Source organism: Aulonocara sp. 'chitande type north' Nkhata Bay, linkage group LG17, assembly GCF_057382095.1.
Source record: "Aulonocara sp. 'chitande type north' Nkhata Bay isolate Kocher_YH1m ecotype deep benthic linkage group LG17, A_spYH_male_GT1.1, whole genome shotgun sequence".
NCBI lineage: Eukaryota > Metazoa > Chordata > Actinopteri > Cichliformes > Cichlidae > Aulonocara > Aulonocara sp. 'chitande type north' Nkhata Bay.
The window spans coordinates 32236266-32259862 of NC_141360.1; the positions used below are offsets into that span (position 1 = coordinate 32236266).

At 40.6% G+C, this 23597-nt stretch overlaps 2 protein-coding genes across 6 annotated transcripts in view; one reads left to right on the plus strand and one right to left on the minus strand.

Moving 5' to 3' along the window:
- Positions 1-23597, plus strand: part of wnt5b (wingless-type MMTV integration site family, member 5b) — a 94314-nt gene that overhangs the window by 25677 nt on the left and 45040 nt on the right. For 2 of the 5 annotated variants that reach the window (XM_086270100.1, XM_086270102.1), the window contains exons 2-3: positions 12647-12788; positions 21285-21374. In XM_086270100.1, the coding sequence (XP_086126226.1) occupies positions 21357-21374 (18 nt within the window). In that variant the 5' untranslated portion in view covers positions 12647-12788; positions 21285-21356. The remainder of the gene's footprint in view (positions 1-12646; positions 12789-21284; positions 21375-23597) is intronic. The other 3 variants (XM_086270101.1, XM_086270103.1, XM_086270104.1) reach the window with 2 other exon arrangements.
- Positions 4007-6955, minus strand: LOC147310387 (zinc finger MYM-type protein 1-like). The gene is made up of 3 exons (XM_086269825.1): positions 5446-6955; positions 4907-5021; positions 4007-4699 (listed from the first exon to the last, which is right to left on the minus strand). Exons 1-3 carry the CDS (start codon positions 6660-6662, stop codon positions 4172-4174), a joined length of 1860 nt encoding a protein of 619 aa, XP_086125951.1. The 5' UTR covers positions 6663-6955; the 3' UTR covers positions 4007-4171.

Consider the following 23597-nt stretch of genomic DNA (forward strand, 5'->3'; position numbering starts at 1 on the left):
ATTGTTTTCATCTGTGGTTGTTTTGCTTCCTTTTTGTTTTCACACTTTTGTATTTGTCTGCCCGTCCTTATTGGTTGCATCTGTACTCACCTTTTTTCACCTGTCACCAAACAACCCTGTGTATGCATTGTCCCTTTATCAGTTATCAGACTGTCTATTTTCCTTCCCACCTGTTTTCCACATACTCTTTTGTGTTCCTCAAGCTATTATGCCTGCCCTTAGGTATTTGTTTTGTTTGGACTATTTGGACATTTTTGCTTTCATTCAGTATTTCTGCTTCCTCCATTCTGCATTTGGGTCCTGTTTTGACAAACATGTAAAGTGTAATTTATTCCTTTTGCAGGTTTAATGCAGGGTGCATTTTAACCAAAACCTAGCTATGTAGCTTTCAGCGACTAACCAGCAAGTGGAAGCAAAAGTAAAGTTTAAAACACACACAAAAAAAGGACATTCCAGCCGTTGAGTTTGGTGCTCTTAAAAAAAGAAACTCAGAAATACATTTCATCTCAAAAAACACGAAATTCCAAGTTTTTCAGATCCAGACTTGACATGTAATGTATGCACACACACTGAAAATCTGAAAAAAGTGGAGTTGACATCAAGCCATGATTAACTGGTTCTGATGTTTCTAAACAGCAAAAGAAAGAAATGGAAATTCTCAGTGCATCAAATTCTCACATGGAGGCAACAGCTGGGAGAATTACATGGTTTAATCCAGGAGTTGTGTCACAACCATCTTTGCACATATTTCAGGATGTGAGTGGAGCAGTTGAGCTCTTTTTGGCAAAGCTGGGACCACCAACTCTAAGGAGGCAAAGAAATCATTTCAGAGAGCCGGTTGACCCAGAGTACTTGTTAGCTGTGTGTCTAGGTGAGTCTGAATATTATTTTTAACGCATGAAATAGTTGCACAGATTTTAAGCATCCAGTGTGTAAAGGCCTTAAGAGTTCAATCTTTCCACTACCAATGCAATCAGTGTGGATGAATCCAGATTTTCAGTTTCTTCCTTTTCTGATACCGACTTCATTTTTTTCACAGTGCATTTTTTGAGGATGAATTTTCTGCAAAAAGCACATCGTTAGCAGAACACGACAAGTTCTGCTTCAAAATATTTAGTTTAACATTTTTTTTTCACATCGTCTCACTGCATAAAGACCTTGATTACCATTGCCAAAAAACGTTTTGTGCATATTTCTACAACGCCGGTATCCTCTGACAGAACGGTAGCACTTCACACCGTGGAACCAGAATGCATTGTGAGCACTTAGTTTGTGCATCTCACAAATTGTAAAACTACAAAAAAGCCCATTTAGTTCCTAGTTTAATTAAAAAAGGTAATATTTCCTATATTCATTATATGTAAAATTGATTATTTCAAGCTCTTTTTCTTTTTAATTTTAATATTTGGATCTTAGATCATAAAAATCCAAACTCCACTATCTTGCATTTATAATATTTCCTGAGCTCAATCAAAAAAAATTAGAGTGGCAGTTCCCCACAGAGCTTTTGTCGTCATGTATACCAAACTCCCAGCATTGCGCTGCAAGCCTCAGCAGAAACGTGACCATGAAGAACCTGGAAGCCACAGTAGTTCAAGATCAACTTCTAGACACACTGGACATCAAACACCTTGGATTCTGTCCCTCTCCACTCTTTCTCGAGTCTGACTTTGGACCACTGAGAAGCAGTTCTTTTTCTCTGTAGCCCAGGTATGCTTCTGATGTCTCTAGTTCAGGAGTGGCTTGATATTAGGAATGCAACGCCTGTAGTCCCTTTCTTGAAGACATCTGTGTCGGTGGTTCTTGATCCACTGACACCAGCCTGACTCCACTCCTTCTGAAGCTTCCTCAAGTCCTTTCCTACCACACTGTTCTCTGCCACTCACATTTTCATTAATATGTTCCAATACAGCACTCTGCAAACAGCCAGCCTTTTCAGCAATGACCTTCTGTGGCTTATCCTCCTGGTGGAGGGTGTCTACAATAGTCATCTGGACAACTGTCAAGTCAGCAGACTGATTATGGTTGACTGAGAAATACATGGTATTGATACTGTTTGAGAAATAATTTACTCAAATTTAAAAAACGTAAATATTCTAATAATGTGTGTTTCAGATTTCAATGATCTGTAAATTGTAATTGTAATGAAAACATAAAAAGGCTTGAAATTATCTGTAACGAATTTGGAATATATGGATGTTATATAGAAATCTTAAAAAACATTTAAAAAAAAAAAAATGAAGACATGCTTGGTGTGACAGAAGAGGATCCAAGAGATAGGATGAAATGGAGGGTGATCACCCCTAAAGGGAGCAGCCAGAAGAAGAAGAAGGTTCTAGATGGTCACTTACCATGCTCACAGTGCAGCTACCCAACTATTTAAAATGTTAATGGTTAATAGGAAACCCCTGATTTGGCATTCTTAGTGATACCTTGGCTGGATGAAACTGTCAGTATGAAGTCGTAGTGTTAAAGCTTTCAGTGTAAATGACTGGAGCAAGTGGCTATTTTCTAAGCCTTATTTCTACTCTTTGTACCCCCTTTATATGTGCATTTTTTCCCTCTTGTTCTTTTCTGCTCACGTATTGGCATCACTGTGAAGCAGTGTTGCCAGAGCTTCCAAACACAGCAGGAAATCTCTGTCTCTTCCTCGAGCGTGCTCTCAGGGGGATTGGTGAGACATTCTCTTATTTGTACGGGTTTATCTGTGTATGTAGCCACTCGTGTATTTATGTGGGTTTCTGCATGCGTGTGTGTTATATGCGCAGAAATGTCAAAACAAATGCCAACATCTTCCACCTTTGTGTCTCCAATCAATTCATCCTGACCAGAATTCTTTTAAGACAAAAAAGGATTGGATGAAGGCAAGGAAGGGAGGAAAAAAGGAAAGGAAGGAAGAGGCAAGAGGAAGACAGCGGGGGAAGATAGAGCTGTGTGGAGGAAGAAAAAAAGGGGGGCGTATAAGGAGCGGGATTAAAATGTGGGGAAGAGATAGTAATGAGAGATGGTAGGAAAGGAGAGGAGGTGGGGGAGAAGTGAAAAGGAGGTGAAAAGTGTCACATACACACATGCATGAGATTAGAGGAGGGGAGGGGGGAGAGGTCACAGAGGTAGAGTAGCTCTGTATGTGGTGACAGGACAGTGTTGCCACACAAGTCAATAGGCCTGTCTGCACTGTCTTGTCTGCATGCATTTGTGGCAGTGGTCTCTTAGCTTTAATTGAAGTCCTGTGTCAGCACCATAGTAACATAGCCTATGGGATGTTCAGTCAATGTGGTGTGACATACTTTCATCTCTCTAACACATCAGACATCTGCGTTTTTTTTTTCTTTCTTTCACGGCTCATGTTTTTTTTGTGTGTTTTCCTTCCTTCTTCTGAAAAAAAGGAAGGATGGAAGAAGATGCCCATGAAACCCTAGTGTGTTTTGCTTTTTGATTAAAATTACCCTCTTGTTCCTTTTCAAATACGCATTTAATTGCAAAGAAGTGTCCTCCCTGTTTCATTTTGTTTCCAGCTAAACTTTTAACACATGAGGGAGATGCAGATGAATGAAGTGATGTGACACCTTTCACTCTAGCACCAATCCAAATAGACAAATTATAGTTATTGATTGATCCACATCAGCTTTGTTTGAGATATTTCTCTTTTGTTTCTTTTTGACATCTAATGCTGTTCTCAAACACACACTGTAGCCCTGAGTTTAACAGAGTTGCGGACAATGGCTAAAGTTTCTGGAATTCTCAAAACACTGTCCAGGGTTCATGTGTAACAATAGACGTAGAAGTAGAAAAAGATGTTCAAATCTAAGAATGATGAGCTTGTAGTAATATAAATCTGTTTTAATTCAGGAAAGAAAATCCAAATATTGCTTAGGTCCAGTGGCGGCTCCTGAAAAAAATCTCAGGGGGGGCAATTTTTATGATATCGACTAAAATGACCCATTTAATGAGTACATCAAACAACACAATTTTAATTTAAATTTAAAATGAACAACCATATTCTGGCCATTTGTATAGATTTGTAAAAATGAACATGAACAGATTTTTTTTTTTTTTTTTGAATGAATGAAAAATAACTATTGAAAACAACAACTGTAAACTGATTGGGGGGGTGGGCTAAAGAGAGAAAGAGAGAGGGATGGAGAAAGAGAGTAAATATGGTTAAGGGTTCTTATTTGTACAAGAACTTTGCTCGTCTGTCTTTCTGAGTGGCAAATTTCTCGATGACCCTGGTGTTGAAATCAGGAAGTTCTTGTGTGAGTTTTTTCTCTATGGACAGCATAGCCAGAGCGTTGAGCCGATCCTGAGCCATATTGTTTCTCAGGAAAGTTTTTATCCTCTTTAAAGTAGAGAAACACCTCTCCGATTCTGATGTTGTCATTGGTGTGGTGATGAGGATGTTAAGAAGACTTACAGTTTCGGTGAATGTGTCTTGAAGGTTGTTTTCCATCAGAACCTGATAGAGCGCCAGCGCACCACTACAACTCTGAAACTCCTCGTTGTCGTAGATCAGGGACAGTTCTGTTTTAAGTCTGGCTTTGTCCAATGAGGGATAGGCTTCCACTGTGGTTTGTAGTGCTGCATCTGGAAAATTTTTGCTGTGTTGTTGGAACAAGTCTCCTTGCAACAGAGTGGCGCTGACAAGGTGCTTGGTGAAAGAAAACCTCTCCTTGGCATGGCTCATAATGGTGTCGCACACCTATCCAATAATATATAATTGGTAAGAGTTAGATTCAGTGGTAAGACTTTGGCACATGTCTCATGTTAATCATTATTCTGAAAAAAAAAATCTGTCCATAACAAAACAAAACAGTCATGACCACTATATCAAATGACATCTGACAGCATCGTCATTAGATTTTATCTGATGATCCGATTTAAATCAGACCAAGCAGCTAGTGCTTACCTCCAGTGCCAAATGGTGTTGCCTGTCTTCCCCCAATGTTCTCCGTCTCTTTGTGGGTGGGTCTTGAACAGGTCCCCTGTACTCCTCATCCACAACCAGATTAGGAAGTGCCTCCCTGATCCAATACATAAGTTTCATTAATGGCTTCTGAAAACTGAATAGGGATATATTAACCAAACACAAACCAAACAAAGGTTGTGTTCTAATTACCGGGAATTACCGGATTTAATTAATAACCGGACCTGGTTTAATGGCTGGGGGAAAACCAGTGCAAGTAAATAAAGGCCCTGGCCATAATTTCAGGAAATAGCCTATGGTATAGGCTACATCAAATCATTACTGGGAATATACTTCATCAAATATACTTAATCAAATATTTTTCATAAAATTACTTCAAAGGCTGATATAAATCAAAATTATCTGAATTCCATTAAACATTTAAGTCACAGAACACAGAATATATGCAGAGAATTTGATAGAATCTATGCATAGATAATTAACATTTATTCTAGGTTACATATTTATGCTTTTATGCCTACCTGATAGCCTGCATGCGGCTGATGAATGTCTGGGTGATCCCTGCGATGGTGACAGAATCGATGTTTCTCTTCTGTAGGTGGTTATACAGCATGTCTACATGTGGCATTATCTTGTGAAACAAGGCCAGGAAAAAACAGAAAGCTTCGTCTTCCAGCATTCTCACGAAACCACCGGCATCTCTCTTTGTAGGGGCATCAAATCCTTCACTGTTACGGATGGTCTGAAAACACCTCACCAGATCGTCTTTATGTTCATACACTGTATTCACAGCACGACTGTTGAAGTTCCAACGGGTTGCCGATGCACTTGGAAGTCGGTGCGCCACCACCTCGTCAAGCACTGCAGTCCTCTTGCTCGATTTAGTAAAAAAAGAAGCGAATCCTGCTATGTCGGAAAAAAAGTGACTGATTTGAGGGATGTGGGAGGTTGCTTGTTGCATTACCAGGTTTAACTGATGGGCATAACAATGTACGTAGTGAGCGTTAGCATAAATGTCCTGTATCTTACGCTGCACTCCTCCAGTGGTACCCCTCATTACAGCGGCCCCATCGTAGGCCTGGGCGATCAACTTTCTCTCTTGTCCCTGGGGGAGGATGAAGCGCAGCCTCTCCGATAAGGCACTGGCTATTGCATCTGCACAAGCATTGGGTAGCTTGATGAATTCAAAAAAACGCTCTTGAATACGGTTTCGTTGGTCAATGTATCTTAGCACCATGACTAACTGACAGTGTGTAGAAATGTCAGTGGTTTCATCAGCTTGAATGGCTAAAAACTTCGCTGCCTTTACTTCTTCCACGATCCTTTCTCTCAGAACTGCCAACATGCAATCCAGGATCTCGTTCTGGACTGTTTTCGAGGTGCCTTTAAATACAGTAGCATTTTCAAGGTGTTGCCTCAAGTCGTGATCAATTGATGCCATCAAGTCGACTAAACCTCTAAAAATCCCTGGATTGTCTGAGGAATCACTTTCATCATGTCCCCGCATTGCTAGCTCAAAAGCACCACAAAACTTAATACAATCGATGATTTTAGATAAAATATGACGGTTTTTATCTACCTCTTCGTTGTGCCTTCTTAAAGCAATCCGATGTCCATCATCTAGCTGCGCCGCTATGCTAGTTTTCCCTAGCACAGCTAGCTTTACACTGTTGTCCATATGAACTCGTGAGCTTTCACGTTTTCTGCAGGGGCGCAATTTTAAGCGCCCCCAAACCATTTAATTCAGCGACGCTGATAGGTCAAATATTTATTATTTTCCCCTGGCAACCATTTAATGATAGGCTATTTCGCTGCATATCAAGGGCGCTTTGACGAGCGCCCCAGAAGAAGAAAAACACCGTTTGTTGGTTGAACTTTAATGAGTCAGCTGGTGAAAATGTTAAAATACGCCTGGCTGTATATGGGCACACACATAGTAAAACTATCATTGATGAATTTTTTAAAAATATATATTTTTACTCCTCCACATTTGGGGGGGCGGAGCCCGAGCGCCCCCTATGGGCCAGCCGCCACTGCTTAGGTCACTGTTACACAGGCCTACAGACTGGTTGGTGTCCACTTGGCAACCACTGGTATAGGAAAAAATTTGTATTCCCCAAATGATTGCAAGTGGTTGCTGGACAAAAGTGTGATATTGATTGCTAAAGCCCCAGTCATGGAAAGCTGGTGAGTCAGGGAAATATTGGCAAGTGGCTGTGATTTCTTGGTTGTTAGCAGGTTGTCACAGTCACTTATAGTTTGTATAAGACTTCTCTGCAAAAACTCTGCAACTAGTCGCTGACTGCTAATGAAACGTTTAGAGTGGGACGTGCAGATGGGGTGACCACAGCAATTTTCTGGTGACATATACAATCACAAAAAGCTTTTGGTGCTGCACCTTTTTTGTGTCTGATTTTACCCAGCAACCGCTCACCAACCCCTCAAGGAATACACATTTTTCCTTAGTGACCAGAGGTTGCCAGGGGGTTTCCAGCCTGTCTGACTAGCTTTCTACTTCTGCTGAGAGGATTATGGGAATTAAACCAGTGTGGAGGTTACAGAGCTGCACTTTTGTGCAGTCCCTGAACAAGCCAGCAGTGCATTGCCTCTACACAATGACGCTATGCATAGGTTGAATACTAACTGGCTGAACATCTCGCTTGAACTGGAATGCTAACTACTACAGCAGAAAGAGAAAGAAGCACAAAAGACAACAAAGACTGTAGTTTTAATTTTAAGTCTGAAAAGTGAAGCCACTTTTTTTAAGCATTTTAAACCGCTATCCTTTGTAATGACCATAGAAGCCCTATCGAAGCCTTGCTGTACAAACTAAACATTTTCCTGACTGGTGACTTTATGGGCATTTTATGATGCTAGCACAACGACCCAGGAAACAGATCAACACTGCAATCCAAATGAAGGAAAGAAGAGAAGAAACATGCAAATTTCCTCTTTGCCTGCCTTGCCTGCATTCACCTGTTTTTTGTTTGTTTTTTTTACCCTGTTTTTTTGCATGTATGTTCAAAATCTTTGTTCAGCTAACCAAAAGGTACAAGTACTCGATATGTTACGTTTTTTTGAGTCATGCCTTCTCACTCTGCCTTGTTTCTTGTTTGTCAAGAGTGCGTTTTCAGAACACAGGGGATTAAACATTGATAGATTTCCTTCAGTGGGACACTTTCCTGTTGATGGAACTCATAAAATACACACAAGGACACAAATAAAGAAGAAACAGGTAAAAGGATTTCTCCTGCTTGTAGACAATAAAGAAGCAGTTGGTCACATGTGATGTGTATTCGTGTGTGCATCAAACTGGTCTATTTGTCAGGAGAAACTCTGGGGAGATCTTTTCTGAAAAAGACAAAACAAAAAAAAGAGAAGAAAGAAAGAGTTTTTTTATGTAACATTTATTCATAGCATCCGCAGTTCATATAACATTTATACAACAGTGAAGAAGCCTAAAACATAAACTGGAATAAGAAAGAGAAGAAGAACGGGCACTGGCTTTCCTTCCATCATAACACCCTTCCATCTTATCTCCTGCTTTCCCTTCACTTTCTCTTCAGCATTTTCTTTGCTCTCCTTTTCCTTTCTTCCTCCCTCGTCACCCTCCCTGCCATCCATCTCTCAGCTTCTCTTTCACTGTCTGACTCCCCCTCTCTTTTTCCTGCTCACCACACACACACAGACACACACGAAGGCATGCTGACACTTAAACTAAATGCAATCACACACACCCTATTCCCTTACTCCCTCCTCTCACCACCCACACAGAATCGAGGACACACACAGGCCACAAAATACCATAGACACACTTTAGCTCACACACACTCGCTCACACACAGAGGATCCCCCACACAGAGTACTTTCAGCACTTTCTTCTTTACCATACTCAGCAAGATCAGATGTCAAGTCAACTGACAACACACACAGAGGCTGTATTTTTCTTTTCACCACGCTCTGTTTCCTCTTTCCTCTTATAGAATATATGCATTTTTAAAGCTTCCTTACACACAGACACGCACACACAATTCTGATAGCTATTTAGAGGAGTCAAAGAGTAGATGGGGCAAAGAGGCGAGAATTTAGTGTAAAGAAATATATATATATATATATTCATTGCCAAGATATAAAAGGGAAAAGAGATGGAGAACATAAACACACCATTCAGTATTCAAAAATAAAGACATGATAGCCTAACCTTTAGCTTCGCATGTAAGCAAAGAGTAGCTATTAGAGCACGCTTGCAAGACAAAAATTGACTCTGTATTCAACACACACACACTGAAAGAGACACAGAGAGTGTGAAACATGAATAAATGATTTTCATGCACTTACAAAACCACCACGAGCCGAGACGCTCTCACACATATGCGCTCAATGTGTGTTTGCATATTGGCAGCAAACGCAGTATACAATACACGCACACATGCGCATACAATTAAATTACATGCATATTTTCCTGCAGGCAGCATATATTGACACAGACCTGGACACGCATGCAGAAACACATGCTTTCTCCATGCCTTATAAGAAGTGTTTTGACGCTTTGCGCATGCACAAGGAAAGTGCAAAGACAGTATCTGTATATTCAAGGAAGCTCTAATATTCCTCCACGCAGACCAGTGGTAATGCTTTGAAATTGTCAACCATTTGTATGCATAATTAAATACTTGATTGTAATCAGATTTGGGATTGTGTAAGAATAGTCATGTGTTTTTCTTGTGCAGGTGTCCATGCAGGTAGCATGGATTTTTGTCATGGATGTTCACAGAAATGTTCTAGTTTGTTATTGCCATTGCAATACAATTCAAGCTTGAAGACCCAAACTCAAACTGTCTGCAGTTTACAAAACAAGTCTAACCTTTATACCTGCCACTGCTTTCCTATGCACTGAGAGGTTATTATTAGTGATTAGTACCATTTAGATGGTGCGTTTTTAAAAAAATCTTTCCATTGTTTGTTTATAAATTTGTTCCCAACATCTCAGCTTTCATGATTAGAGTGCAATCAGCAACACAGAAAATATACGACTTTATTCTAAGCAATGAGAAATGCTAGTTAGCTTCATTGCTGCTCTTATCCAGCAGTTAAGTGCCTTGCTCAGGGGCAGAGTGACAGTAGCTGGCGAGGGAATGGAGAGTGGTTTTCATTCGTTCGTTCGGCAGCCTTCCAGTGAAAACCACATAGCTTTCACCTTTAGGCAACCGCTGCCCCTGATATATATTTAAGTGCAGGCTGCCTTTAGCTAAACACACACACACACACACACACATATACACTCACACTCACAGGGCAACACGGCCACACACCATGTGTACAAGCCAGATTTGGCTTCGTCCTCATGCCTGCCATACGGTTGATTCCTCCCCACTGTGCACACGCTGCAGGCCAAACACACAGCACTTGCGTGTGGTGTGTGTATGTGTGTGTGTGTGTGTGTGTGTGTGTGTGTGTGTGTGTGTGTGTGTGTGTGTGTGTGTGTGGTAGCAGAGACTGAGAAAAGAAAAGGGAAGCAAATCAAACTAGGAGAGAGAGAGCAGGCATATATTTTACCAGGAAGAACTATTTCAGGGGGAAAAAAATTACCTGCCTTGCACACATGACTTGTTAACATCATGTTTTTTTGTGCAGTAAAATCATCTGTGTGCTCTGTACTAGATTTTACAGGTCACATGTGTGTTATGACCTTGATGTCTTATATATTTTGAGTACTACATTAATTTTTAATAAGCATGTAATGTGATGCCTGTAATGCAGAAAACAAGGTGGCTAAATTTAAAAGCACGCCTTTTTCCTCACAAATTATGCCTCCGAGTCACAATTTGTTACTACTTTTCAAATCCTTGGAGAGGCTAAAGAAAAAGATGTGCCCAGAAGGGCACCTTTCTGTTCACCTCTAGAGGTGAGCAGAAAGGAACCAACTGCCTCACCAGCAACTCATTTTGAATGCCGGGAGGCATCTCATCAACCCATATCAATGCCTGTGTGGTCAGTTTACTTTCCCTCTGCATAAAGCAGCGTTTGATTACCAGACTAAGCAGAGGATTGTAATAAAATGGTAGCATTTGGAAGCTGCAGGATTTCATACATACAGAGATAACATTTTTAGTGAAACAAATCCAGGAGTGGAAAACAGGATGTCCAGGAGTGGACAGGTTTGAAAATTCAGCTGGAAATTAGTGACGTGAATGCACATTGTTTCCACATCTAAGCAGCATTTTCAGACTTAAATCATACTGGCATAAATGTCACGTAGAGGAACCGCTGATGCTCCTTTACATGAAACGAGGCTGACTGTGCATAGGTGAACCACATAGGCAGACAAGCAGCTGGTGTAGTGTAAACAGCACCCAGTGCACATCCACCATGAACCCTGCTGCCAACATCTGTGTCCATTATGGACTATGTCAGCAACTTAAGCCAGCATAGTGCAAACTGAGACTAAACAGAATAACCAGGTTGTGTCTGCACCACAGGTGGGCCGCAAAAGACCATATTTAAGAGTTCTAATGCCATTTAACCATTTCATTATTGGAAAAATTACACATTCACACGTAAACAGCACCTCGTCTGTTTTTCTGCCTCACTGTGGACACGACCTCCCAATGTATTTCAATGGGAAGAAGGATTGTGTCTACATTGTCTATGTTTTTGAGGCTTCTCTAAGGGGGGCACATTACAGCTTTGAAGAACGTGACACTGTATCCAAAACCTCTGGTCTTAGTTCTGGTGCCTACACCTAACCGAACAGCAAGAAAAAGCACAACTCACATGTAAAAGCCCTTCCAAATAAAATCCAAAACTCACTGGGTTTCAAACTGTATTGTGAGTAATAATGTGTAAAAAATCTTCACACGCATGGATACAAACTGGAGGATAAAAGTTGGTGTCCATGTAAGCAAGAAAAGGGGGGGGGGGGAGGAAAACAAAACAATGGATTCAATTTTGTGACTGTTTCACATAATGCGGGAATGTGTTGTGAGCAAAGACCTTGACAAGTCAGTATAAACCTTTATGAACACTTAACGTTCCACCGAGACATTTGAATGATAGCCTAATACAATAAACAGGGACATACAATAAAGCATTATTTAAAATGTATGTGGGCAAGGGCTGAAAAGCTCGAGAAAGCAAAATCAAGATGCAAACTGCAGAGGAGAATGTGAGGAAAGAAAGAATGAGGGTGGATAGACAGCAGTCTCTGTGAACCTGCATAGACAAGCTCAGTCAAGCTGCTTTGGTGAGAGAGGGAGAGAAAGCAAGGGTGTTTTGACAGCTCGGAGCCATCACAGCAGCAGAAGGCAGTCTATGCGTGTGTGTGTGTGGTTGTGTATGTGTGTGTTTTAGTCTCTGTGGGTGCAGGTGGTTGCGTATCTGTGCACGTACTGTACTGGTGTGTCGGTGTATGTGTATGCGTACATGCACACGAAAGACTAAAGGCAGAGACAGACAGTGACGTTTCTTCTGATTCAGAGACAAAGAGGGGGAAAAGGAAAGTGTAGCACAGAGGCTGGATGAAGGACAAATACATTTTTTTTTAAAAGATCTGGGGCTGTGTCTGTGTGTGGTGTGTATCATATTGAGTATACATATTGATATGTGTCAGGAAGCCTGCAAGCAGACCAAACCCTCTCATTAGAGGGTTGTTGATGAGCAGACTCTTGCTTCACCATTTTCTCACCTTTTTGACATTATTTCCTCTCCCTTCCATCTCCGTAGACGCAGACAGAGCAAGCATAAACTCTTTGTGAGCCTAGACCTACTTCACCTTCACACACCTCCACACAGTCACACTGGGATCTGGCCTGAACAAAAAACACTCTTCAGCAGCTGCCACTAAACGACTCAGGAGCGGCTGGAGGTGAGATGTTTTGCTCAAGGGCACCTTGTCTTGAAGTGAATGCCTTTTTCTTCTTCTTCTTGTGTTTGAAAACGGGAACCGCTGTTAAGCACCGGTGGCCCTACAGTTGCAAACCTGTGCTTTTTGCTACGATTGCAGTCGCAGTCGACTGTATTTGCATTTGCTTATTTGTATCATGATTAACTGTTTTGTCAGAGCATCAGGGTATTGTGAAAAAAAAAATACATTAAATCTGCAATGACTAATTTTGATGGCTACAACAGCAGATATGACATAAGCAACTAATGTGTATAAAGTATGTTAGCTACTGTGGCTGCGTTTTGTTCTATTCTCTCTTAAGACGATCCCACACTGCTTCAATAATGTTGAGGTACAAGCTCTGAAGTAGCCAATCCATGACCGGTAGTGTTTCACTGTGCGTTTTTATTTTGCCAGGGAGTTGCCAGCTGTAGCCAATCAGATGCTTTCCAGATGGTGGTTCAAAAGTTGACAGTACCTTTTTGCATTCATAGTTCTGTCATTTCTAATGAGGCTTCACTGAACAGTGGATGGATCAACTGAAGGGCAAGACCTCAGGTTATGTGTCAGGTCAATGCTGGATTTTATTTCCTACATAACTTTCATATGATACTGTTAATCTACTGTGGATAGTTTTTCAGGCCTGCCACTTTTTCTTTTGTCCTCCATTTGTTCGCCTTGCTCAAATTTTAAGGACACACGCCACACCATGCTGAGATGTGCCATGTTGGTGCAAAAATACTATTTTATGCTTGTCAAATGGTTTCAAACTTATTCACAGAACTGTGTTAAGTAGCTTAACAATCAAAATCATTCCTCTGAATATAGTCAGGTACAAGGACTAGACCGAAAATGAGTGAATACACTTTGAAAGATTTTCAGAATGCCTGGAGAACTATTCTTCAATACCACCTTAAAAATGAAAAGAAAGTCTGGCTCCATGGAATCAAAATATAAAGACATAAAGGGTGACTTTTGTACAGTACTTATCAGTTAAACTGCAAAGCAAGCCCTTATAAGGTCATTAATACTTAATGCTAAATAAGATGAAATGGCACTCCTATGCTCACACGCCTAAAAAATACATAAATGAAAGCCTTAAAATATAATTAAACACTGCTGTCAAAAAAGAGGCCACAAATATAATTAATCACATTTTTTGTTAAAAATATTTATTACAGTAGCTTTACAGTTAGGGTTAGCTGTGATATGATCTAAGCTACTATTGCATATCTGCAACATACAAAACATACAGTGCTACGTATGGTGTTTGAAGAAGAGTCCAACAATTTTGAGGGAATAAAAACAGGCAAAAAGATTTATCAACAGTTTGCCTCATACAGTCTCATTGTTTCTCCTTCCTGTTTGCCAGACAACCAATGCACATGAGTAAACAGGGAGAGTGAATGTTTGCTGCTTGTCAAGCACGCACACGCGCTCGCGCTCGTGTGTGTGTGCGTGTGTGTGTGTGTGTCAGAGAGAGAAGATGGTTGTCCTTTTAAGAGGGCCAAACGATGGAAGGATTCGGGGTTTTTGTGTGTGTGTGTGTGTGTGTGTGTGTGTGTGTGTGTGTGTGTGTGTGTATATTAACAATGTACCCTCATGTCCCCTGTGTCAAAGCCTGGCTAAATCAAGTGAATCATGCTGTGTGTGTGTGTGTGTGTGTGTGTGTGTGTCAGGCCAGATCAATATGAACTAATCAATAGGAGAAGACAGCTAGAAGGACCTTGGGGACTGCAGATACGCACCTGGTGCACACACACATGCACGCACAGTCTCCTCTTTGTATTCCACGCTCAGTTTCTCTATTTATCTTCTCGCTCCCCTTCCCATATCTCTTTCTCACTCTTACATTAGTCTCTTTTTAGAATATCTATTTTCTCTTTCGCATAGTTCGAGCTCTAATCATGTATACACCTGTATGTCGCTGCCTAATTTACTCTTTGTCCGGTAACAAACCTGGTAAGGCGGGTTTCTTTAAGTTTGATCATATCAGTTGAACCATATCAATTCATATGTTTCAACTGATATTTCAAAAGATATATATTATAAATCTGCCATCACTCACCTGCTGCCATGCATCTCAATCCATGCTTTATTGCAACGAGCTGCAATTATTCTGATCAAAATGTTTGTAATAAATTGCTATTATTTGGGGAAGAATTACACCCTTTGTCAGAGTGTCAGAATATTCATTTCCTCTGACGGTGTAACAGGGCAGCCCTTAGTGGCTGGAAACACAGTGAGACAGACCAAGGCAAGTGTAGTGGAACAAAGTATTTATTTGCTATATGGCTCTCCTTAAAACCATCAACTTGTCGAGCTTCTTCACAGCACAAAAATCCATCCTCTAATGACAACTGGCAGCCTTAAATATGTTCAGCTGTCACAGACTAAACCATTATTCCACTCTCAGGTAAATTCTTAAATCCCTACCTTCCACCACAGTATACAATATATCAATAAGAATAAATAAATACATAAATACATTTCACATTTACATATTAATAAATATTTCACACTTAATGTTACACCAAACCCAATATTATAAAAACCCAGAAACCCAAGCACAACAAGATTCACCACACTCTCTTTACCAATGGACTCTCCCGGAACCTTTAAATGGTGTCTGGACCCCCGGGGAAACATTTGCCCAAACACCTTGAAGAGGACACAGGCAAGAAAGGTGAGTAATCATTAACTTACAAACACTTATTTGCACCATTTTTATCCCTAGATTTCACACACACATTTGCATTAGTTTTCCTTATTGGTAAACCTTAATCACAATCTCAATCACCATTCTTCTCTCCTGACAGACAACCACCACATTCCTTGATGAGGAGCAGCTGTGCAGGATCTGAAACAAGGCTACCAACTGATTTTAAAATTCCCAATAAATAGTCAATAAATATTTAAACTTCTTGTGTGCAAATCCATGCTTAAAGTGCAATGCTCATAAATTGCTTGATAAGGTGCTTTTAATAAAGTGAAAGGTGTGCTCTAAAGTGCTATACATATAATATAATATAAATGCAGTAAGGGAGTCCTCTTCCTTACAGACGGGTTTTAGGTTTTGTCCAGCCTGGTCTTGAATTTTGGTATCTATGGTACCAGTATTGATTTAAATTCTCAACACTGACCACATGTGGTACTTTTCTGAAAAAAGAAATAAGAGAAACTATCCATCTTCTTCTGCTTAGCCAACTCAGGGTCACAATTTGAGACTATACCAGCTGTCATATGGCAAGAGGAGGGGTATATCCTGGAGAGGTTGCCAATCTATGGCAACCATTCGTGCTCACATTCACACCTACGGCCAATTTAGAATCACCAATTAACCTAATATTGCATGCATGTCTTTGGACTGTGGGTGCATGCACGCAAACTCCGAACAGAAACGCCCCAGCTAGTTCATGGAGTCAAACCCTGTGAGGCGATGGTGCTAACCACCAAAGAAAAACTAATATAAATATTATTATTATGCAAATAGAAATATATTCCATTTAAATAGACATTACTCAAACGTATTGTCAGAACTATTAAAAAATGGATGTCTTGAAAAACTTGGAAAAGAGTGACGTTCGTTCAGCTGTTTTTCAAAATAAAACATTCCAAGGACATAAATTATTTAAATAGCATTTTGTAATATTTAAAGCCTTACAGCTTTTCTTTTTTTTTTCCCCACACAAAAAACCCAAAGGTCTAGCAATAAGGCTGGACAAGTGCAAACAGTCGGAAAGATTTCCAGTGTGAATCTCTTTTCCTCCCATAGGACTTCTTACAGATCCACACACGCACGCCTACACATAGAAACCAATCAAAACCCCCATATTTCTTATAAAGTGTGAATCAAGCGTTTACCAAATCCTCAGTTGACAGGCTGCTTATCAGCAGGGACATTACAGCTCTGGTGGACTCACTCTGGTGAGTCTGAGGCACTTTGAGTTAAATTTGCTCAGCATGCAAATTGGGAAACTATAATTCATTTACAGGGAGATAAGAGCACTCCTCTGTCTCAATAATGCCTTTATATACTGAATATTAAATAACAGTTTGATGGAGATTTTCTTATGGTTTAAATGTCCACTTCCAGGGTTAATTGAAATGAACAGGGATAGACCAGTACTCTGAACCAGTTTACACCTTCGCAGGCTAATTTTTAAGAATTCCCTTGTGATTGGATCACTTCAGGGTCCCTTTTGCTTTTGATCATCCTGGTCTTTTTCTGTATCTTACTATTCACTATCCCCGCCTTTTTGTTTAACAACAGCATTCACTTGAGCTTTCCCCTCTGTGCACAACCAGATAACCCATGGTAAGAGCTTCCTGAAGGCTTGGCTTACCTTAGTCTTCACGTGCACCTATAAATGTGTTATAAGGCTGTGATGGCTTTGGAGGAACAACAGTGTCACAGAGTTCTTGCAAAGCTTGAAGAGTTTGGAATTGCTTTTCTTAGTGTGCATCATGCTCCCAAAGATGCAAACACGATTGCTGTGAAGGTGGGGAGTGGGAGCACAGTCCGGTCACTGTGGGTGTTCAGCTCCAGAGTAGCAAAACATACCCAGATTTTAGCATTCAGTCTGGGTTCAATAAACTGCTGTATTATTATCTCTCCTAACCCATCTGTTACTGGCTTTATTCCCGAAATAAACATGGATTTATCAGTCAGTCGCACTGTTTCTTTCCCCCAGTCAGTTGCTGTGAAATGCTGGTCTGAGCCCACCCCAAGCATTTGTCTTGTGTCCTCTTCAGAAAAGCGGTTTAGAGACTGCTGCTCATCCTCTGAGACCGCTGCTAGACGGGCTTCTTTTTGACAGGACTTTTGCACATAGCTTGCATTCTTTATTTAGTGGATTCTGTATATTTGATGCAGCTGTTTTTCTATCTCTCAGCGAACAAGGTTTGATGTATTGATCTTCCGAAGATGTGACTTGTGTGTGTGTATGTGTGTGTGCCTAATCATATAGTGGAACCAGTTTGTGTAAAGGGTTTTAGAGCGTCCTAACCTTGCCCTTTAGAAACCTTCAGTGTAGGTGAGCCAGCACCTCTTAAAACAAATACGCTTAATTCCCTTCTCAGTGAGAGCTAGTCAATCCCAACATTGCTGACTTCACTTTCACAAGAGCATTAACAGTCCATGCATACACCTGAGTCCAGCCCATATCACAGTGTGCTGCATTAAAGGGCTACTGCATGTATTTTGTATTTTTTTAAACTTCCTTTATAGAAGGAAAGCTCGTGATTACTATTCTAATACCAGTCACCTCTGACTGGAGTTGTAGGTTTTTATCAAGACCACTAATGCCAAAGAAAGCTGGTCTCCACACCTCTGATGTTAAAGTCTGAGGAGATTTGTTGTGTTTTTATTTTTCAGCCTTGAATTTTCGTAGCTATTGCATCAATATAGATTTTTGGATCTCAACATGTTTGCGCTCTCTGGTGAAAAACTGCCCATACTCCAAGAAACTTGCCTGAATCTTTTTTTTTCTCTCTTTCTTTTTCATAGCTATTGCACCTCTGCAGTTAGAACTGGCTTTTAAAACATAACGCATAACTTTTAGGGACATTTAAAGTGTCTAATATATGCATTTTAAGGTTAAAGCTCACCATTTTCTGCCATGCCGTTTCTACATTGTTAAATACATGTTTCACTGTCTGCAGTAACGCAGGTATCTGTGATGGCATCACTTTCAGCATCTTCCTCCTGCCCTCTGTTGCCCTCTAAAGACTCCCACCCCCCAAAAAACATCTCTGAAAAGTCATTTTAATGGAGGGAAATCTGCTCCATTGCGCAGTGCTCCCTGTCAAACACGTGTTCAACCCCATCGACTGCTGCTGCAGTTCTCTGTCTCCCTTTCTGCCCGCTTCCCGCGTTTGAGAAAAGCATGACAAATTTTTTTAACAAAATAAAGAGAAAGAAAAAGTTTTCACTTTATTGATGCTTGAATGACAAGTTCAACTGACAGGAAGGTACGGAGAGCTGGCAGAGAGGAACACACACACAAAGCGAGTGTCTACGCACATGCATTATGCACGCGGGCCTTCAATCATACGTATGCGGGAAGACAAGCACACACAAGCACACCACACCACCCACGCTCCCAACACACTGTCTCACCTGACAAATTAGAATGAGTGCGAGCCTGTTGGTTTTTGACTTTGCAGGTATCTGTCACATTTCTGTCAGAGCTTCACGTGGTTTCACATCAAGACAAAGAAAGGCTCTCTCTCGCTCTCTCCCTCTTTCTCTTCCTCTCTCCGTCCTTCGCCTCCTTCCTGCCGTTCTCCGTGTGGAGCAGAAATAGGGAGCAGAAGTCAGCATCACATGCTGCATAATTCTCAGTCTTCCGATTGTAATTGCCAAGGCTTTCATAAAACATTCAGCGACGACGTCCATGTTTTGATTTTGAATAAAGCAACATCTTATGTTTAAAATGAAAGATTTAGTGTGTTGTTTTCCTTATCCAATCTGTCGGAAAACAGCACAGAATGGCTTGTCTGGCAAATGTAACGACGCTGATCATTTTCTTAACATAGCTCTTGCTTAAATATCTTTATAAAAACTCTATACTATATAGCCATAATGGTGATGACGGACTGAAAATTCAAAGAGCCCACAGCGGTATATGACCTGATAACAGCATGTGGGAGATTAATAAAAAGTTGAACACCCAGAGGATCTAAGATTGAAGAGTGATTTATTGCTTTAGTCACTGTGAAATGATTATCAAATATGCAAAAAGTCCTCTTTTATTTTAATCATATGTTGAATATGTCCGGGTTTTGACAGCTGGGGAGCCAATAACACGCCATCTTGGGTGTCACTGAGTGCTTGCATAACTTGAACTGATTCTTTACGCCACACTACCAGAATATGGCAATGTAGCTCTTTTGTTTAGTCACCCAATTTGTGCACAGTGAAATATCTCAAATGCAACAAGTGTGCAGTGGCATAAAACAGTGGAAGCACTTATTGTCCCAAGAGGATTCACTACAAAGTAGCAGTGTGTTACAGTACTGTGCAGAAGTTTTGAGTTACATTTCATTTCTTTATATTTTGCAAGAAAAAGTACAATATAGAAGGCGAAAACAGAGTTTGTACAACCCTAATGAGCTTGAAGGTCAATGTTTGCGATTGTTTGACCACCTTTATTCTCCAACACACCCTAAACCCTCTTAGACAAACTTTGACCTTTCGTTAAATAGTCTTCAGGAATAATTCTTCAGGTTTCTCAAAGGACATTCAAAGCTCTTCTTTGGATGTTGGCTGCCCTCTGTTTTGTTGTGTCTCAAGATGATCCCACACTGCTTCAGTAATGTTGAGGTCCAGCTACGGGAGGACAATTGATTACTAATTATTTTCTTTTTTTCACACATTTGGGATCATTGCTTTCTGAAAGATGAAGCTGTTATCAATCCAGATGGTATTGGAACATCAAAATTTGATGTTTTTTCTGCATCCATAATTCTGTCAATTCTGACGACATCGCTGCACTCACTGTTGTACCTTTCTCCTGACCTCCGTGCATATTGTGATAATTTGAGGTGAAATGTTCAGATTTAGATTCTACCTCTTGTCCCTGAAAAGTATTCTTCTTAATAAAACTTAATAAGTTTTGCCTAATAATAAATACTAAGATTTTTATCAGTGAGTTTCTCCAGTTTGTTTGTTTTCCTCAAAGGAATAATGGGATCCTGTCTGGTGATCCCACTATTTTACCTTTAGCACCTCTAGGAAATTATACCTTAATCAGCTGATTGGCTCGTAATAAAAGCAGACATTTGCTGCAGTCGAAAACCAAATTAAAAAAAAAAAGTAAAAACTAAGATGAAGACATGAAAATGTTAGATGTGTGTCTTTAGAGCAGTTAGAACCACAGACTCGCCTCTGTCTAGCAGGCAAAAATAATCAAATTCATTTGTTAGGAAGGTTTTTCACTAATTCATCAGTTACAGGTTGGATAATGTCAGTGTTCCTTCTTTTCCTGTAAAAGTTAGATTTTCAGAAGTGGGAAAAAACTCTTTTGACTTATCCCTAACGTCTTACCTTTGTAGAAAAGCAGCTCATTCCTTTGATAGGAATGTGCAGCAGAGGTGTGTGTGTGTGCCTCGTGTGCAACTGAAAATAATTAGCTGGTCTACTGGGCAAAAAAAGCACAACTGTTTTTTTATTTTATTCTTTTACATAGGTCATTTTAATATGTGTGTGCACACGTGTGTGTTGAGCCAGATATTGTTGGAGCGTGTGTGTTTGTGTGCGCACAGACGGTATTTTAACATGGCTAGCCGACTTCTTGCAGCCCACAGTTAAACAGTGACTCACAGATTCCTCTCTCCCTCTCATTCTCTTTCTCACCAACCTCAACTTTTTCTCATCTGTTTCTTTCCCCGTTCCCCTCCTCAATTTTTACCACTTCTCTACTTTTCTATCTTCCTCTCTCTGCTTTACTGCCTTGCTGCTGTTCCTATCTACAGGTTGGGTGCTGACTACAGCAGACTGTCGGACAGAGGTGCTTTTTCTTCCGCTTCTCTGCCTCTTCCCTGACTATGCCAGCTTTAAAACCAGTAAGTTACAGTAAAACCACACCATCCCCCCTCTGCTCTTTTAATGCTATTTTTGACCAACACTGGTTCTGAAAAGTGTGTACAGTATGTGCATGGATGCCTAAATCAGAAGCAGCAGTACATGTTCTTGACTGGAGCTGCTGGTTTAAAAAAAACGTTTCCTGAAGCACATAGACACACTGAGCCCCCGAGGGCCCCGGGGACAGCTCTACAGCAGACGGTAGAGCAGTCCACTGTACCTCAGCAACACCTCAACACCAGGTGCCACAAAGAGGAGGAAGGAGGCAGGGATGATGGGGAAAGAAATGAGAATTGTAAGGGGGGGGGCTGAAGAATGAGAAAGATAAGAAAGGAGCACTAAAGGAAAAAGAGAAATAAAGTTGGTGGTGAAAAGAGAATGACAAAGGTAAGATAAGAATGGGAAGTAGAGAGGTGAGAAGACAGGAAGGAAATAAGGCTTCAAAATAAGTTGACAAGAAGAATAAGAAAAAAAGGCGAGGATGAAAGCTGACCAGCAGACAGGCAGAGATCTAAAAACAGGCCAGAAAGACAGACAGACAACACAGCAGACGGGAGAGACAGAAGCTGTTGCAGCCAAAGGCATGTGGGGGAGGGCAGTAGCACTCCGCTGCTAATATCCCTGCTGCTTTGTTGTGAAAAACCCCAGTTCGCCTTTTAATGGCGAACTATTCCTTTAATGATAGCAGTAAAACACTCTCGCACACATACATAACACCGTTCCTCTCCACCTGACAGGAAATGTGGTTCAGAGCGCAACGTGACAAGTCACAGTTCAACTTTTACAACTTGCAGGCCAAACACACACACACACACACAAAACAGATTTCAAAAGCAAAAACAGCACTATGAATAGTATGAAAAGTTTTTCTCAGTGACCTATATGCAGCAGAAATGTTGGTTTTGTCTGATTTAAGTGCCTGTAAGTTTTTGAAGTAACTTTGTTTGGGAGCTGTCAGTCATGCAGGCAGGCAGGCAGGATCTGTGAGGGGGAAGAGACAATCTCACTGAGAGGAAGCTACAACATGTTCTTTACATGAAGTCCTTTTCATCCGAGCTTCCTACAGTGCACACGCTGCTTTGCCCGAGCGCAATGCTGAACCTTTAGGATCCACGACAAAGTGAAAACCTGAGGAGAGTGGTGGTAGTCAGGTGATCAGCCTTTTGTGATATTCATCAACAAGGATAAGTAGAGCTTAAAAGCATAGCAGTGGCTCTCAATGTTATTCTGAAGCTGTAAATTCCTCTTTGTTAGCCATGTGGATCAATCATGTCTGGACATTTGGTTTTGCTGGCTAAAGAGAGATTATATCATTAAGCAACCATAGAAGATAGGACCTTGGATTGGATGTGGAAATTACAACTATTTTAATTTGTAAGCTAGCATGCAGTTTTAATTGACTTTAACTGAAGCAGACAAGCTTCTTCTCCCAAAAGCTAACATTCTTGTGACCCTATATGTCCTATAGTATAGGATCAGGCAGGAGCCAAACTGTTCACTGCTTTTTAAGATGGATTATAAATGATGCACGTGTCATGTGCAAAAAACGAACCAAAACTGCAGGAAGAGGGACGGCTTTTCCTGCTGTGCATTTGTACAGTTATTACCAAAGAGAAGTGCAACTGTCCTAAAGGAGAGTGTGCACTCAGAACATTCAGTGCAAATGAGCTCACGTGTTTAGTTTTTACACAAATCACGATATCTTCATGCAAGTTACTTTACTGTATAACCTGTTTTTTGTACTTGCAGTCTATGCACAGAGTGATATATCATGCCTTCTAAGCACATAATGCTGAACACCCAGCATTAAACTCACTCAGCTCTCTCTCTATTTGTTCAAAATGCAAATTGAGTCATTCTGTACAATAACATTCATGTTTGTATTCTCCTAAATTATTGATGAGATTTTGTTTTTAATTGAGAAGAAAACCTTCAATATTTTAAAGTAGGAAGGGCCGATGCCTCTTAGTTCTTCCGGACAACCTCCAGGGACTTACAGCAAAACAGTGAGGAGCAAGCAGATATAATGTTAAAACATGAGAGCTCTTCACTGTGTTCGTGTGTCCCCCAGTAGCACCCAGCAGCGGGGGGCTCAGGAGCAGAGTCTGACCTTTGACCTCCCTATGGAGTGTAGTGGACAAAAAGGGATTTTCCCTGTAGGGATTACTAAAGTATTGCATTATCATTTGAATGTAGCTGATTGC

Excerpts from the sequence above, each read along its gene's own strand:
- LOC147310387 (XM_086269825.1), bottom strand. The coding sequence starts at position 6,662 with ATGGTTTGGGGGCGCTTAAAATTGCGCCCCTGCAGAAAACGTGAAAGC. Across the intron at positions 5,022-5,445 it reads AGCCGCATGCAGGCTATCAG|GGAGGCACTTCCTAATCTGG; the intron begins GTAGGCATAAAA and ends GTATTGGATCAG. Across the intron at positions 4,700-4,906 it reads AACACCATTTGGCACTGGAG|GTGTGCGACACCATTATGAG; the intron begins GTAAGCACTAGC and ends ATTATTGGATAG.